This window comes from Nelumbo lutea, chromosome 1 (assembly GCF_056320005.1).
Source record: "Nelumbo lutea isolate HS-2025 chromosome 1, American lotus-T2T, whole genome shotgun sequence".
Taxonomy (NCBI): Eukaryota; Viridiplantae; Streptophyta; class Magnoliopsida; order Proteales; family Nelumbonaceae; genus Nelumbo; species Nelumbo lutea.
In genome coordinates, this window is record NC_142684.1 from 143,289,634 (window position 1) to 143,303,122 (window position 13,489).

The 13,489-nt window shown below is 38.2% G+C and overlaps 1 protein-coding gene across 2 annotated transcripts; it reads left to right on the forward strand.

Moving 5' to 3' along the window:
- The first annotated feature begins 4,354 nt into the window (after positions 1–4,354).
- On the forward strand, positions 4,355–7,742 carry LOC148878058 (chitin-inducible gibberellin-responsive protein 1-like). 2 transcript variants are annotated; one of them, XM_088948343.1, is made up of 3 exons: positions 4,355–4,671; positions 4,826–4,914; positions 5,564–7,742. In XM_088948343.1, exon 3 carries the CDS (start codon positions 5,809–5,811, stop codon positions 7,459–7,461), a length of 1,653 nt encoding a protein of 550 aa, XP_088804469.1. In that variant the 5' UTR covers positions 4,355–4,671; positions 4,826–4,914; positions 5,564–5,808; the 3' UTR covers positions 7,462–7,742. The 2 variants fall into 2 exon arrangements, with proteins under 2 accessions (XP_088804469.1, XP_088804461.1); XM_088948335.1 differs by having other exon boundaries at positions 4,467–4,671; positions 4,773–4,914.
- Positions 7,743–13,489: the final 5,747 nt, after the last annotated feature.

The following is a 13,489-nucleotide window of genomic DNA, read 5'->3' on the forward strand; positions in this document are numbered from 1 at the left end:
AAATATCTACACACATCTTTTTCTAATCTTAGGATCTAATATTGCAGTTAAACAATAAAGAGTTGAAATGTTCTCCTAATATGTATTTTTTTAATTTATTTTCTATTATTTCAACAATACCATTAAATTGTGGATTTTTCTATTTTGCAAAACATGCACTAATCATGAATAATTGGTTAACTAAAAGACAACTAGTTGGGTAATAAACACCAAAAAATTCCTTAGTTGCATCATAAAAATTGTGTAAAAAACCTCTTATACAATTGGCCATTTCCCAATCTTCATCAAGTATAATATCATGTGGCATTTTTGAATTATAAAAATCAGAAAATAATTGTTTATATGGAATACAACTCTCTAACATAAAATAGGTAGAATTCCATCTATGTTGAACACCTAACATAAAATGTTTAGATTTTAAACCATAATTATGACAAAAATATTTAAATTCTTGTTTTCTTGCTATATATATAATACATCAATTTATAATTTTAGAAACATGATGAGAAATAATATTTAAAGCATCTTGAATACATAAATTTAAGATATGACATGCACACCTAATATGAAATAATTTACCATTAAAATAAGGTTTTAATCGAGATTTTACAATATTTGTCATTGGATCATTATTATTGGCATTATCAAAACTAATAGAAAAAATTTTATTGTCAATTCTACAAGCATGGAAAGTATTTAAAATACTTGCAACAATAGCTAGGTCAGTATGTGATCATTCAAGCCTAGTAAAACTTCAAATTCTTTTTTGTAAAAGCTAGTTTTCATCAATATATAAAATGACTAGTAACACATATAATTTATATTAAATTTAGAGGTCCAAATATCAGAAGTAATTGCAATTCTAGAATTAGGATTTGATAAAATAGAAATTAAATTTTGTTTATATGAATAAAAATTTTTCAAAGCCTATGCTCTAATAGTATTTCTATAATTTTTTAAATTGAAGATTTACAGAATTATGTAAAAATTTTTCAATTACTATCCTTAGCTAATAAAAATGGTTGTTCAGCATGTACAATATATTTTGCCAATTCTTGCCTCATTTTTTCTTGTAAATATTTAAAAGTACCAAACCCCCTCCCAATTTGTGTTCGGGATGTTTTCCCTTCTTCTTGTTTCTCATGGGTGAGCAAGTGTTTACCCAAGTGGCTAATACCACCTTTACTACACTAGCTAAAGTCACTCCTATATTTTTGGCATACAACCCTTTTTCCCTTCCCCTCAACCTCATCTATTTTAAATAGTTTTCAAATTGAGCTAGTCAATTTAGTTCTCTTCTTTTTCCTACCCCCTAGTAGCAGTACTAGTACTAGGGGTGGGAACTTCAGCAATTTCAGTAGCATCAATATCAATGCTAATGCTATCATGTTGTTATTGAATATCTCCGGCATTAAACATGCTAGGGAATTGGTTTTGAGAGGAGTCAATCATTTTTTTTTAATTCTAAAGAATAAAAATTAATTTAATTGCACTCACCTGGATTGCCAGTTTAGAATCTCAACTTGATTTCAATGGTTGAAGCCTCTAAGCCTCACAAATTGCTAACTTGAGATACTTGAGCAAGCTTCTTGTTGAAACTTGAAAAAAGTCAAGACTTAAGAATTAGAAAGTAGAGAGAGAGAGATAGAGAGAACATTCAGAGTATGATAGCTTGAGAAAGTATGAGAAGAGAATCACTGAATTGGTGCGGTGAGAATGTTGGAGAATTGGTCTATTTATTATAGCAATTAAAAATAATTCAATTGTCCAAAAATACCCTAAAAACTAGCCATTGTTTAGTTGTTGGGAGGGGTATTTTGGTCATTGTAAAGTCATTTTTCATTTTACCTAAAATACCCCATAAACTAGCTATTATATAGCTATTGGGGGGCATTTTTGTCATTTTTCTTCCCTAAAGACAAAATACATAAATACATAGTTGTTTATAGCTGTTGGGGGTATTTCTATAGTCCCCGCACCAAAAAAAAAAAGCTAAACTATACCTCAAGTGGGCTATGTTTAGCCCATTGCGGGCCCGTGGACCATACCGTGTCGTATCGACTCATGGACATAAAATCCTTGGCTCAACATGAAACATGACCCACACGATCATGTTATACTTGGCACAACCCATATGCCATCGTTACAAGTCACAGGCGGCGCAACTTGATTTACAATGGTTTGATTTATAGCTCTACCCAACACAACCCATACCCCCGGGTTGTGCCCCGCATGATATATAATAGGCCAATTTACAACTCTACTCACTTAACACTTGAATATCTCCCATGCCTTCAAAAAAAATCTCCCATGAATAACAATACACACGTACGGGAGATGTTCTCATAGCAAATCCGTTGCTTATCCGAATCAGAATTTGCTCTTCATGGGAAATTTTCTCAATGTACTACTGTGATTCGTTGCTAGTTTGAACTCCACGTTTTTCAATTCAAGATTAGCACTAGTGTTAGTTAGGGGTGTCAGTGGCATTCGAAAATCCAATTTCGAATTCGATATTCGATATAATCAAATCGAATTCGGATATGAACTAATTCGATTCGATAAATATCTGAATTCGATCGATTATTTAATTCTTATATATAATATATAAAATATTTTATATAATTTATTTATAATAATTAATTTATATAAATAATTTATATATTTATACATTTTATATTAATAAAATATTTATTTTATATATTTATTAATTATCTAAAATAATTAATTAATCGAATCGAATATTCAAATATTTAATTAGATTCGAATTCGGATATTAATTTTCAATACCTGTTAGATATCAAATCAAATATGGATATCGGAATTTCTAATTAGATTCGAATTCGGATATTGCCTGATCTAATTCGAATTTGATCCATTTACACCCCTAGTGTTAGTGTCTGACTATTTGTTACGTAAATGTTAGCACGCTAGGAGGATAAGATGCACTTCGTGTAGTTTAGATTACATATGGATTGTACGTGCTATGATGCGCCGAATCTCAGTTTACAGGCAGGAAGGGAATGTTCAATTTTCGATGTACATATAGCATATTTCTATCGAATTGGGATCTGCTACTCACAGATCGCGCCTCACACCGACTTCACACCCACATTCCATTTGGTACGAAAACATCTCCTATCTATATAATTTAATTAACTATTGGTATTTTTTCATTATTATTCAATAATTTGTGCAATAAAATACTGTTAATAAAATGGGTTCTGCATTTTAAATTTTCATTAAGGTCTCAACACATAAGTTATCTAATAATATTATTAAAACTATCAATTAATATTTTTATATTTAAATTTCTTATTTTTATTAGTGTTTATTAATTTTGATTAAATAACAAATTTTATATTATATATATATATATATATATATATATATATATATATATATATATATATATGTTATATATTTTTTATACTAGACTAGAATTAAATAAAAAAATTTAATTTGTATAAATATCATAGTTTTATAATTAACATAGGCCTCTTTATCAATAGAAATCGTACAAGCCCGAGCCCGACCCGACCATCAGGACTAGATCTTGAGCCCGAGCCCAGCCCTTATATAAAGCCCGAAGCTCGATTTGTACACAAAAGTCTAAGTTTAGTATACTTTTATAAACTAATATTATATTAATTTAGTAATAATTTAATAAATTAATAAAGTAATTTATATTTCCTAATAGTAACAAGCATATATATATATATATTATTTATTATATATAACATAAGTACTTCTTTATATATGTAATAGTATCGGGCCGTTCTAGGGATGAGGTGGCGAAATTTGAAGATTCCCCATCTTTGATTAGGAATGGGGTGCCTTGCCCATGAACTCACCCAACATTGAGGTGCAGTTGCCTTGCCTTGAACCCGCCTGACGTTGGGGATGGGGTAGGGATGGAGTAGAGTGTCTTGACTATGGGGCCAGGGACAGGGATGGGGTGCCCCGCCCTGAATCCACCCCGCTGTCATTCCTATGTAATTGTTAATTATTAGAGAAATTAATAAAAATGTTAACTTTTGTAATTACTTTTATTTATTTAAAGTTAATCAAATTCATTTAAAAATAATAAAAATAATAACAATTATTAAAATTACTATAAATTATTAATAAAAATAAATTTATTAAGAAATATTTGTTCATATTAAATTAACAATAATTATTTTCTATAAATTAATATTAAATAAATATATATATTTTATTAAAATTTTAGATATTAACATTAACTTTAAATAATTTTAATTAATTAACAATAAATTTTAATTATTAATTTAATATAAACTAATAGTAAATACATCACATTATAAGAGATGTTAACGATGTACGGCCAAAATATGCTATAAGTCCGGATTCAGTTATATTTACCAACTGAGCACGATTCCCTTTCATAAAACACGGACAACGTGCTATGAATCAGAGGTCCCGCTTTTATGAACTAAGATGCCTGTGTTTGGTTGGTTATAAAATTTTTCGGTATCGTAATCAACCGGAGATTCGAAAACATATTGACGTGTCCGATTCATATATTGAATGATGTAAAAGATTGAGCCAAGACCGTCGTTGATATGGCGTCTTCGGTCTTTCTCTTCAATGATGTTGATCGGTTGATCCTCAGTAACGCGGACGGCGAGTCAACGACCTTCTTTCTAGAAGGTAAGACGCAAGGCTTAATAGCCTTTCTGGCGGCTCTCTCTCACTCTCTCTCACACACACACAGTCTTACTCGGTCTCTGTATTTATAAAATCGTTCTCAGTTGGTAGTTCTTTTCGACCTCTGTCGTCTGACTTTGCCCCAAACAACCTGAAGGCTGAAGAATTTGAAGAAGTCCGACTCTGACCCTACCTGACGAATTTGAAGAAGAAGAAGAAGAACACAACAAAAACTAGAAATTACGGGTAAATTTTCGATTGATTTCTTATATTCGTTTGAACATTTCTTTTAGAGATTCCTGGAATTTGGTCTTCAGTGATTTCCAATTTCGGTTTCAATTCATATAGTGGGGACTGGGGAGAAGATTTTCTTGTTTATGTGACGAAATTTTGTTTTTATTAGAAAAATCTGTTGCTTTGCGTGAATTGTATCTCTGAATCACAATTTCATTGTCTTGTTTGATGGTGGTTTAAGGTTTTTTCTTTCTATGCTTTTGGAGGGACATACTGTTTCTTTTTTTCATTTTCCTTTGCTACAAAGGGATTTTTCTTTCAGCATTTTTTTGTGTGAAAGGTTGGAGTTTTGACATTTCTGGAAGGGGGAGAATCTCTGAATTTGTTTATTGTGCCTGATGGTTAGTACCTGTTGCATCCGCACAGTGCGCTTGAAAATTTTAGTTTTAGATTGTCAAAAGCTTCGGGAGATTTCCCCCCTTTTTGATCTGCTAGAGCTTCTGGAAATTTTAATGCCCAATTACAAAAAAAAAAAAAAAGATAAATAAGAAATTCGCTTTTGTATCATGATGCCCCCAAAAATGCTAGAAAAAATATCTACGTTCTTCTAATTTGGAGTATCATCTTCACTTTCCCAATTCCTTGTATTGCGCTGTTGCAGGTTGAACCTTCTCTTTCCAAGAACTCGAGAAGGTAGGCATACTCCGCATTTTTCATAATATTAGAGAACTGACCATAGTTCTTTACCTACATCCGTATTAGTCATCAGTAGAGAGAATTTCTCAAGCAAACAACCAATGGAAGACTCAAAGCCTGAACTCATACCAGCTTTTCAGATACAGTGTCAATGGTGCCCATATATCCTAAGATTTTTCTCATGCCACTACTGTTGCGCATTCTGAACACATGGATGGGTCCGTGAAGTTCAACCTAGATAGCTCCCCTGACTCCCCAATTTCAATTCACTTTGACTGTGATACTTTTACTTCATTGAGCAATAGCCTGGAGCAGTACAGTTCAACAGAGAACCTTTCAGGGAATATTAGTCCTTCCTGTAATTCCTCACTTGAAATTAACAGCTCTTTTCCCAGGATTATCCCTTCTCCTGTCCATCTTCCAGACAGTGCAGAGCTCTATTCTGGTGGGAGTTCACTTTCAAAGGATGCAAACCGTGATCACAGTATGAAAAACACCTTACAGGAACTAGAGAACGTTCTAATGTGTGATGCTTATGAAGATGAGTTAACCACTTCCGGGAATAAGTGGTTGCAAGTCTCGACTCAGAGATCAAAGGACTGGAGCTGGGAATCTCTCCAGAGATCGCATGTGATTCAACCTCAACCCTACCTTTCTTCCAGGAATCTGAGGTTGGGTGCTGGAGTTGATTCTGAGAAACGTCATAGGGCAACTGAGACATCCTATCGGGAAATTGTGCAGACTGATGTGAAGCAATTGTTAATCAAGTGCGCAAGGGCTCTCAATGAAAAGAGAACAGATTATTTCATGAGGTTGGTCCAACATACCAGGGGTGTTGTATCCATCTCTGGAGAACCAATCCAGCGTCTTGGTGCTTACATGTTAGAAGGACTGGTGGCGAGAAAGGAGGCATCAGGCACAAACATCTACCGTGCATTGAAGTGTAGAGAGCCAGAGAGCCAAGATTTGCTCTCATACATGCAAATTCTGTATGAAATCTGCCCATACCTTAAGTTTGGTTACATGGCAGCCAATGGGGCAATAGCAGAAGCATTCAGAACTGAAGATCGGGTTCACATCATAGACTTTCATATTGCTCAGGGAACACAGTGGCTGACTCTGATACAAGCACTGGCAGCAAGGCCAAGTGGACCTCCTCATGTGCGGATCACTGGGATTGATGATGCAGTATCTAAGTATGCCCGTGGAGGCAGTTTAGAGTCAGTTGGGAAGAGGTTTGCAGCTATTTCTCAGAAATTGAAAATTCCTGTTGAATTCCATGCTGTGCCAGTCTTTGCAGCAGATGTAACACGAGATATGCTTGGTGTGAGAGATGGGGAAGCAGTGGCTGTGAACTTCAACCTGCAGCTCCACCACACACCTGATGAGAGTGTTGATGTGAATAATCCAAGGGATGCACTACTGAGAATGGTGAAGTCACTTTCTCCCAAGGTAGTCACCTTGGTTGAGCAGGAGTCCAACACAAACACGACCCCATTTTTAACAAGGTTTGTGGAGACCTTGAATTTTTACTCAGCAATGTTTGAGTCAATTGATGTGACTCTTCCAAGGGATAGGAAGGATCGGATCAGTGTGGAACAGCACTGCTTAGCCAGAGACATTGTCAACATAATTGCTTGTGAGGGGAAGGAGAGGGTGGAGCGGCATGAACTTCTTGGTAAATGGAAATCTAGGTTTATGATGGCAGGGTTCCAGCCATATCCCCTGAGCTCTTACGTCAACTCTGTCATAAGGGGTCTTCTGAGGAGCTACTCAGAGCACTATACACTAGTGGAAAAGGATGGGGCCATGCTCTTGGGCTGGAAGGCTAGGAACTTGATCTCGGCTTCTGCCTGGCATTGATGACTTGAACAATTTACTATGGTCGAGTCGACTGTAAGACAAACTAATACGGAATTATAGGTTAATTAGCCTATTTTTTATTAGATATATCTATGCTTCTTTTGTGCTTCTTCCCTAATTAGTGATTCAGATTTTTTTTTTATTTTTATTTTTTTTTTGTCGTTACAATTTCAGGTATAGGAGGAGTTCATGCTTTTTATGTATTACTTAATTTGTCTAGAATACTTGCATTGTTGTAAAATAAATGTTGGTTTTGTATGAAATTTTTGGGTTAAGTATTTCATTGTTCTTTTCTTTGTGATGCATATATATTTATTTAAGTCTTGATGGATAATTGTCACGGGGCTAATCGGCGAGGTCCCGTGCGGCACTCGGATGGGGTGAGCCTATGCAACAAAGCAAACACACACAAAAGGCAACAAGAAGGCACATGAATTAGCAAAAGGCTACTTGTATCGCATTAATAAGCAGCAAGCACAAGCACACAGTTCAGTGTCGAGGGGATCTCGTGCTTAACCTTTACACGCTTATGAACTCACTCGACTACCTACCTCCCCTCAAAGAGTACGTTAAGCTTTTGGGGGAGTGACATAAAGATACATCAAAATGATGAAAAATCATATTAGGTAATTATAGAAATGCCATTGGCAATCCCCCCATACAAAATACATGCAATGTTTCACCCAAGACACACACTCGGACACTCGGATGGCATGTTGTGGGCATGATGATGGCACTTGAAGGCGCGGAAAAATGGTCCCTTGTGACATTCTCCCCCACTCAATTTCGTCTTCGTCCAACTTCTGCTTGAGGCTTGAACTTGTTGTTGGTGAAGGAAGGTTCTTCGACTACTCCACGAACAGGGTTTCTTCCAAGGCCCGGATAGGAGGTTGGGTAGATGGCTAGTGGATGTTCTTGATGGTGGGAAAACCTATGGCTAGTCTTTGCTTGGCTGCTTCAAGGTAGGATTTTGGATGTTCCCCGATGGTGGCCAAGGCTGGTCAAAATGATATTTTGGATTATTAGGGTATTGGTTTCCATGCATTTTTCCCCAAGGGTGACTTACAGGGCTACTACGGGATTTATCTTGAGGGATGATGTGAATGTGGTCCATAAATGGCTTGGGTGGCACTCGCTCTCCCCGGTGGTCGTGGTAGTAGATGTGAGCAAAGTTTGACACGACCTTGGATCTTCTGTTGGACCCATTAGTTGTGGGTGCGTACGACTTCTGCTACAAAGGTGGCTTCCGCTACTGTTGTTGTGGCGGCATTGGCACTGACGTTGGCACTGACTTCTTCTTGGAGTTGCTACGATCACTTCTGGTTGCACTGGTGGTGGTTGTAGATCTCTCTGCCATCAATGGTTGAGGGTGGTGTTGGAGTTGCAAGGTTGAGACTTGTTTCTTCTTGGTGTTGGCTGTGGCGATCATGTTGACCATGCAAGGTGACTGCTTGTCTAAGATCATCAGGGTGTCAAAGTGAGGTGTTGACGCCACTTTTGCCTGTATCATGAAGTCCATTCCAAGGACAACATCAAAATCATCTATGTGGGCGACGGAGAGGTCAATCTCTCCAGCCCAGGTGTCGAGTTGTAGTCTTACTCGACGAGCCATGTCTTCAGTAGGTTTGACACCTGTGTTAACTGCTTTGAGCCAGCCAGGCTCTTTGGAAATGACCAAATTAAGTCTCTTGGCCTTTGTAATAGATATGAAGTTGTGAGTGGCTCCCGTGTCAACTAGGGCCCTAGTTGGCCTCCCGCCAATGGTTACATCAACATACCTCAGTCCTCTCTTGACTGAGGTGGGTTGTTTGGAGGTAGTTCATTTCTTCATCATGGCATTGAAAAGTTGGAGGGCACCCACTCTTGGCGCATGGGTACTCTGTTCCCCATCACTCTGGTCATCATCACTTAGCTTGGCAATGAGGGCATTCAACTTTGCTTGTTTTGGGCAATTCCTATTCAAGTGCTCATCCCCACAAATGTAGCAAGTGGGAGGACGGTTGGGTCTCCCTTGATATCTGTTGTTGTAGTAGCTTTGACTTCCTTGTGGTTGCTTCCCTTAGTGGTGCTCGACTGGTTTGTGGTTGAAGGGTGGCTTCTCCTTCGAGGGACTTAGTTGTCTATCTCCCCCACTCGAATGTGTGGTACGCAGGCTGGCTGGTCTGCTTCCTTTGTCATCTGACAGTCTCCATTCACTAAGTTGTTCAGCCATGGCCATGGCGGAGGCAAGGTCCTGAACATTGCGTCGTTGGAGCTCGAGCTCGGCCCAAGGCTTTAAGCCATCCATGAAGTTGAACAATAAGTCATTGTTTGACATATTGGTGACTTCTAATGTGAAGGCTGAAAACTCTTTGACATAGTCATGGAGGGAGTCGTCGTGCTTGAGAGTCTTCATCTTGTGACGAGCGAGGTACTCCACGTTGTCAAGGTAGAACTGTCTCTTCAGCTCTCTTTTAAAGTCAGCCCAGGTACGGATAACACATGTACCACGTTCTATATCAACACACCTTCTGCACCACCACAACATAGCGACATCAGTCAAATACATAGTAGTAGTACGCACCCGAGTCATTTCATTAGTCACATTGGTGGCGGCAAGGTACTACTCCATTTGCCACATGAAGTTGTCAAACTCTCGTGCATTGCGGGTACCCGAATAGGGAGTTGGCTCCCTAATCTTGACGTGGGAGGGAGTATGTTCAAATGAAGTGTTGGCTGGATTAGCAATAACCCTCTTCAGGATTGCACATTCGGCTTTGAGTTCCTCTAGTTGAGCTTGGATGTCGGAGGAGGCACATGCGGCTGACTTCATTGAGGCACACTCCGCTCTCATTTCATCTAGTTGGGCCTGGACGACCATTGATGTGGAGATGGTTCTTCTCCACGTTGCCCACTCTTTCTTCATCTCATCGAGTTGGGCTTGAAAACTGTCAAGCCTGTCTTGGACCTGCGAGTTGGAGGAACTTGCTTCTTGTTGGCGTGTAGTGCTGCAAATTTTCTTGAGCATTTCATTGATTATGTCATGGACCTCGTCCACAACTCCACTCAAGCGACCTTCAATCTCGACCATTGTATTGTCCATGGCTTCCATGTTTTGATGCAGCTCGTCTATCAAGTCTCGCATCTCACCTACGGTGGCTTCGCAACGCAGCATGCGCAACTCAATGGTTGCATGCTTGTTGGAAGATTTCTCATGTTTGCCGGGCTTCGGTGCATTGTCCTTGCCGATGTCGTCGGCGGGCGCATCATCGGCCTCATGGGCTGTGGAGAGTCCATGCTCGATCTCCTCCATGATGTCCCTGTTGTGCTTCATGCTGTCACTCGCGTCGTGGGTCAAATGGCTTATAAGGAGCTCTTGCTCTGATATCAATTGTCACAGAGCTAATTGACGAGACCCCATGTGGCACTCGAATGGGGAGAGAGCTTAAGCAACAAAGCAAACACACACAAAAAGGCAATAAGAAGGCACACGAATTAACAAAAGGCTACTTGTATTGCATTAATAGGTGGCAACCACAAGCACACAGTTTAGTGTCGAGGGGATCTTGTGCTTAATCTTTACACGCTTATGAACTCACTCGACTACCTACCTTCCCTTAAAGAGTACATTAAGCTTTTGGGTAAGTGACATAAAGATACATCAAATGGATGAAAAATCATACTAGGTAATTACAGAAATGCCATTGTCAATCCCCTCATACAAAATACATGTAATGTCCCACCCAAGATACATACTCGGACACTTGAAGGCACGGAAAAATGGTCCCTTGTGACATAAGGCTAACTATAGAGGGGGAAAAATTCAATGTGCTATAGGATGGGTTCATTCATATTTGTGTGCATTCATGCTTGAGGTCTTTGGGAGGACCAAAAAATAAAAAATAAAAACACCAACCTAGCTTGGGCTTGGGGTCTTTGGTGCATTGTCCAATATAAAGTCATTTTTTGGATGGGCTACAGTTAAAACACGGGACGGCAGGAAGGCATACATAGGCCGGGCCATTCATTAAGGCTATATTTGGTTTGAAGGAAAAAGTAGTGAAAGGAAAGGAAAAACAGGAAAACTAATACAAGGGTTGTAAAGGTTTTTTTACCTTTTCCTTTCTTTTCCTACATTTTCTTTCAAACCAAACATAGCCAAATGGGCCTTAACATTAGACCCACAGGTGCGGAGAAATTCCAACTACTCCGTACTCCTCGATTAGTCCATCTACTCTGAATTTACGTTTACATTTGAATCTGAGCACAGCTAACTTCTTGGAAACCACCTGTTTCAGCCCCAAACAGTCATCTTCTTATCAGAGATTAGACGGTCATCCAAATCGCTACTGCTGAAACTGATTCTTATTCAGCTGAGGTTGTGGACACGGAAACGGAAAGCTTTTCGTTTATTCAATCGGTTATTTGCGTGTTCATTAAAACTATGATTTTTAAAACCGATTCGGAGATTGAACCGTTCAGGGGTCTGGTTATTGGGTCGAACAGTCCGATTGTTCGAACTGAACGATAGCCCATTCTGACAAATAAAATAAAAAAATAAAAAATAAAAAAATGATCAAAATTGTTCGAACGATTAACTGCCCAGTTCAACAATTTACTGATCAAAATAAATGTTTTTTTTTTGAGAAAATCTGGATTTTCCGGTCCAATCGTTCAGTCCGGTCCGATTTTAAAAACCATGATTAAAACTGTTTAAAACCATGCTAGGTCATCTTCTTTAGCATAGATTGAGAATGGTTTTTAAGTCGTAATACAGTTTAAAATATCCATAATATTGCTTCAAAGTGTGTTTTTGGGGACGTGCTACTTGCTACGCCAGTATTGTAGCCCTATGCTTAAACAAGTAAATTAAAATCTTTGATAGGCTGTGATGGCTTTACCTTGAATTAATTGAAGTGACTTTTTGGTGGGGCCCACTGCAGAAGATCAAAGGCTATGATTTTCTATTTTAGCCCTGCGCCACGACAGTGTCGTTAAACTCAAAATTAACGGATGCAAGAGGGGCCGAGTAGGTCGGGTTTGAAGTAAACCCTAACCCAACATGAGGTTCTCAAGCCCCAATTCCTAAACTTTTATGAGAATATTTTTTGTTAGTATTTTCTTTTTCAATTTTTATTGGTCTTTTTAATACCGAAATCAAACATGAATGTTTTAAATGATTAGAGTCTATTATGAATTGTGATAGATTTAGCCTATGTTTGGTTTGAAGGAAAAGATAGGGAAAGGAAGGGAAAGACAAGAAAATCTATACAACAAGTGTATAGGTTTTCCTACTTTTCCCTTCTGTTCCTTGCATTTTCCTTCAAACCAAACATAGCAATTGAATGGTAGAGTCGAATTTGGGTTAAGTCGAATTGTCCAAGGGATTAATCCTAACCCAATCTGAAGTGAAGTTAGTTGGCAAAAGTCAGCCTGACCTAATCCAACCTGAAATGCAGCTGTTATTGGACTTATGTTTCTTGTTCATTCATAATATGTAGGGGTATTCATTATATGGTCCAAAATGCCAAAGCAAACTGAACCAAACTGAAATTGGCGGTTTGATCTAGTCATGCCTTAAAAATGGTCTACTTTGCCTGAAAATTTTTCAGACCATAATTTTCTTACTAAGTTTAGTTTTTTAGGGCAAGTTTTTTTTAAGTATCATCTACCTTATTGTTTATGTATTGCCTTAAAGTACCCCAAGTTTCTTGACAATTGGCATCATTGTTAAGCACTAATGGAAATAAAGCCTGAACGGTTACCGATTGCTTTAGTTCTGTCTCCAAATAACTGACGAACAAAAATAAGGGAGAGAGAGAGAGATAAAGAGAATATAGGTCAAAGAGAGCTGCACAACCACTGATGGACGGTGAAACAAGCGAGAGTGGAGGCAGAAAGAACAAGATAAAGAACAGAACCTCTCGAGTCCATACAAAATTAGGAAAACTAGAATCTGTTAGAAGTTAGAACAGAGTCCGCCCCCATGGGTGGTGCTGCTGGTGGCCTTCTTGACGCACCACACAAACTGTGAGCCACTTGCCTCTAA

What these genes read in the sequence shown, in the direction of transcription:
- LOC148878058 (XM_088948343.1), top strand. Translation starts at nt 5,809, where the DNA reads ATGGATGGGTCCGTGAAGTTCAACCTAGATAGCTCCCCTGACTCCCCA.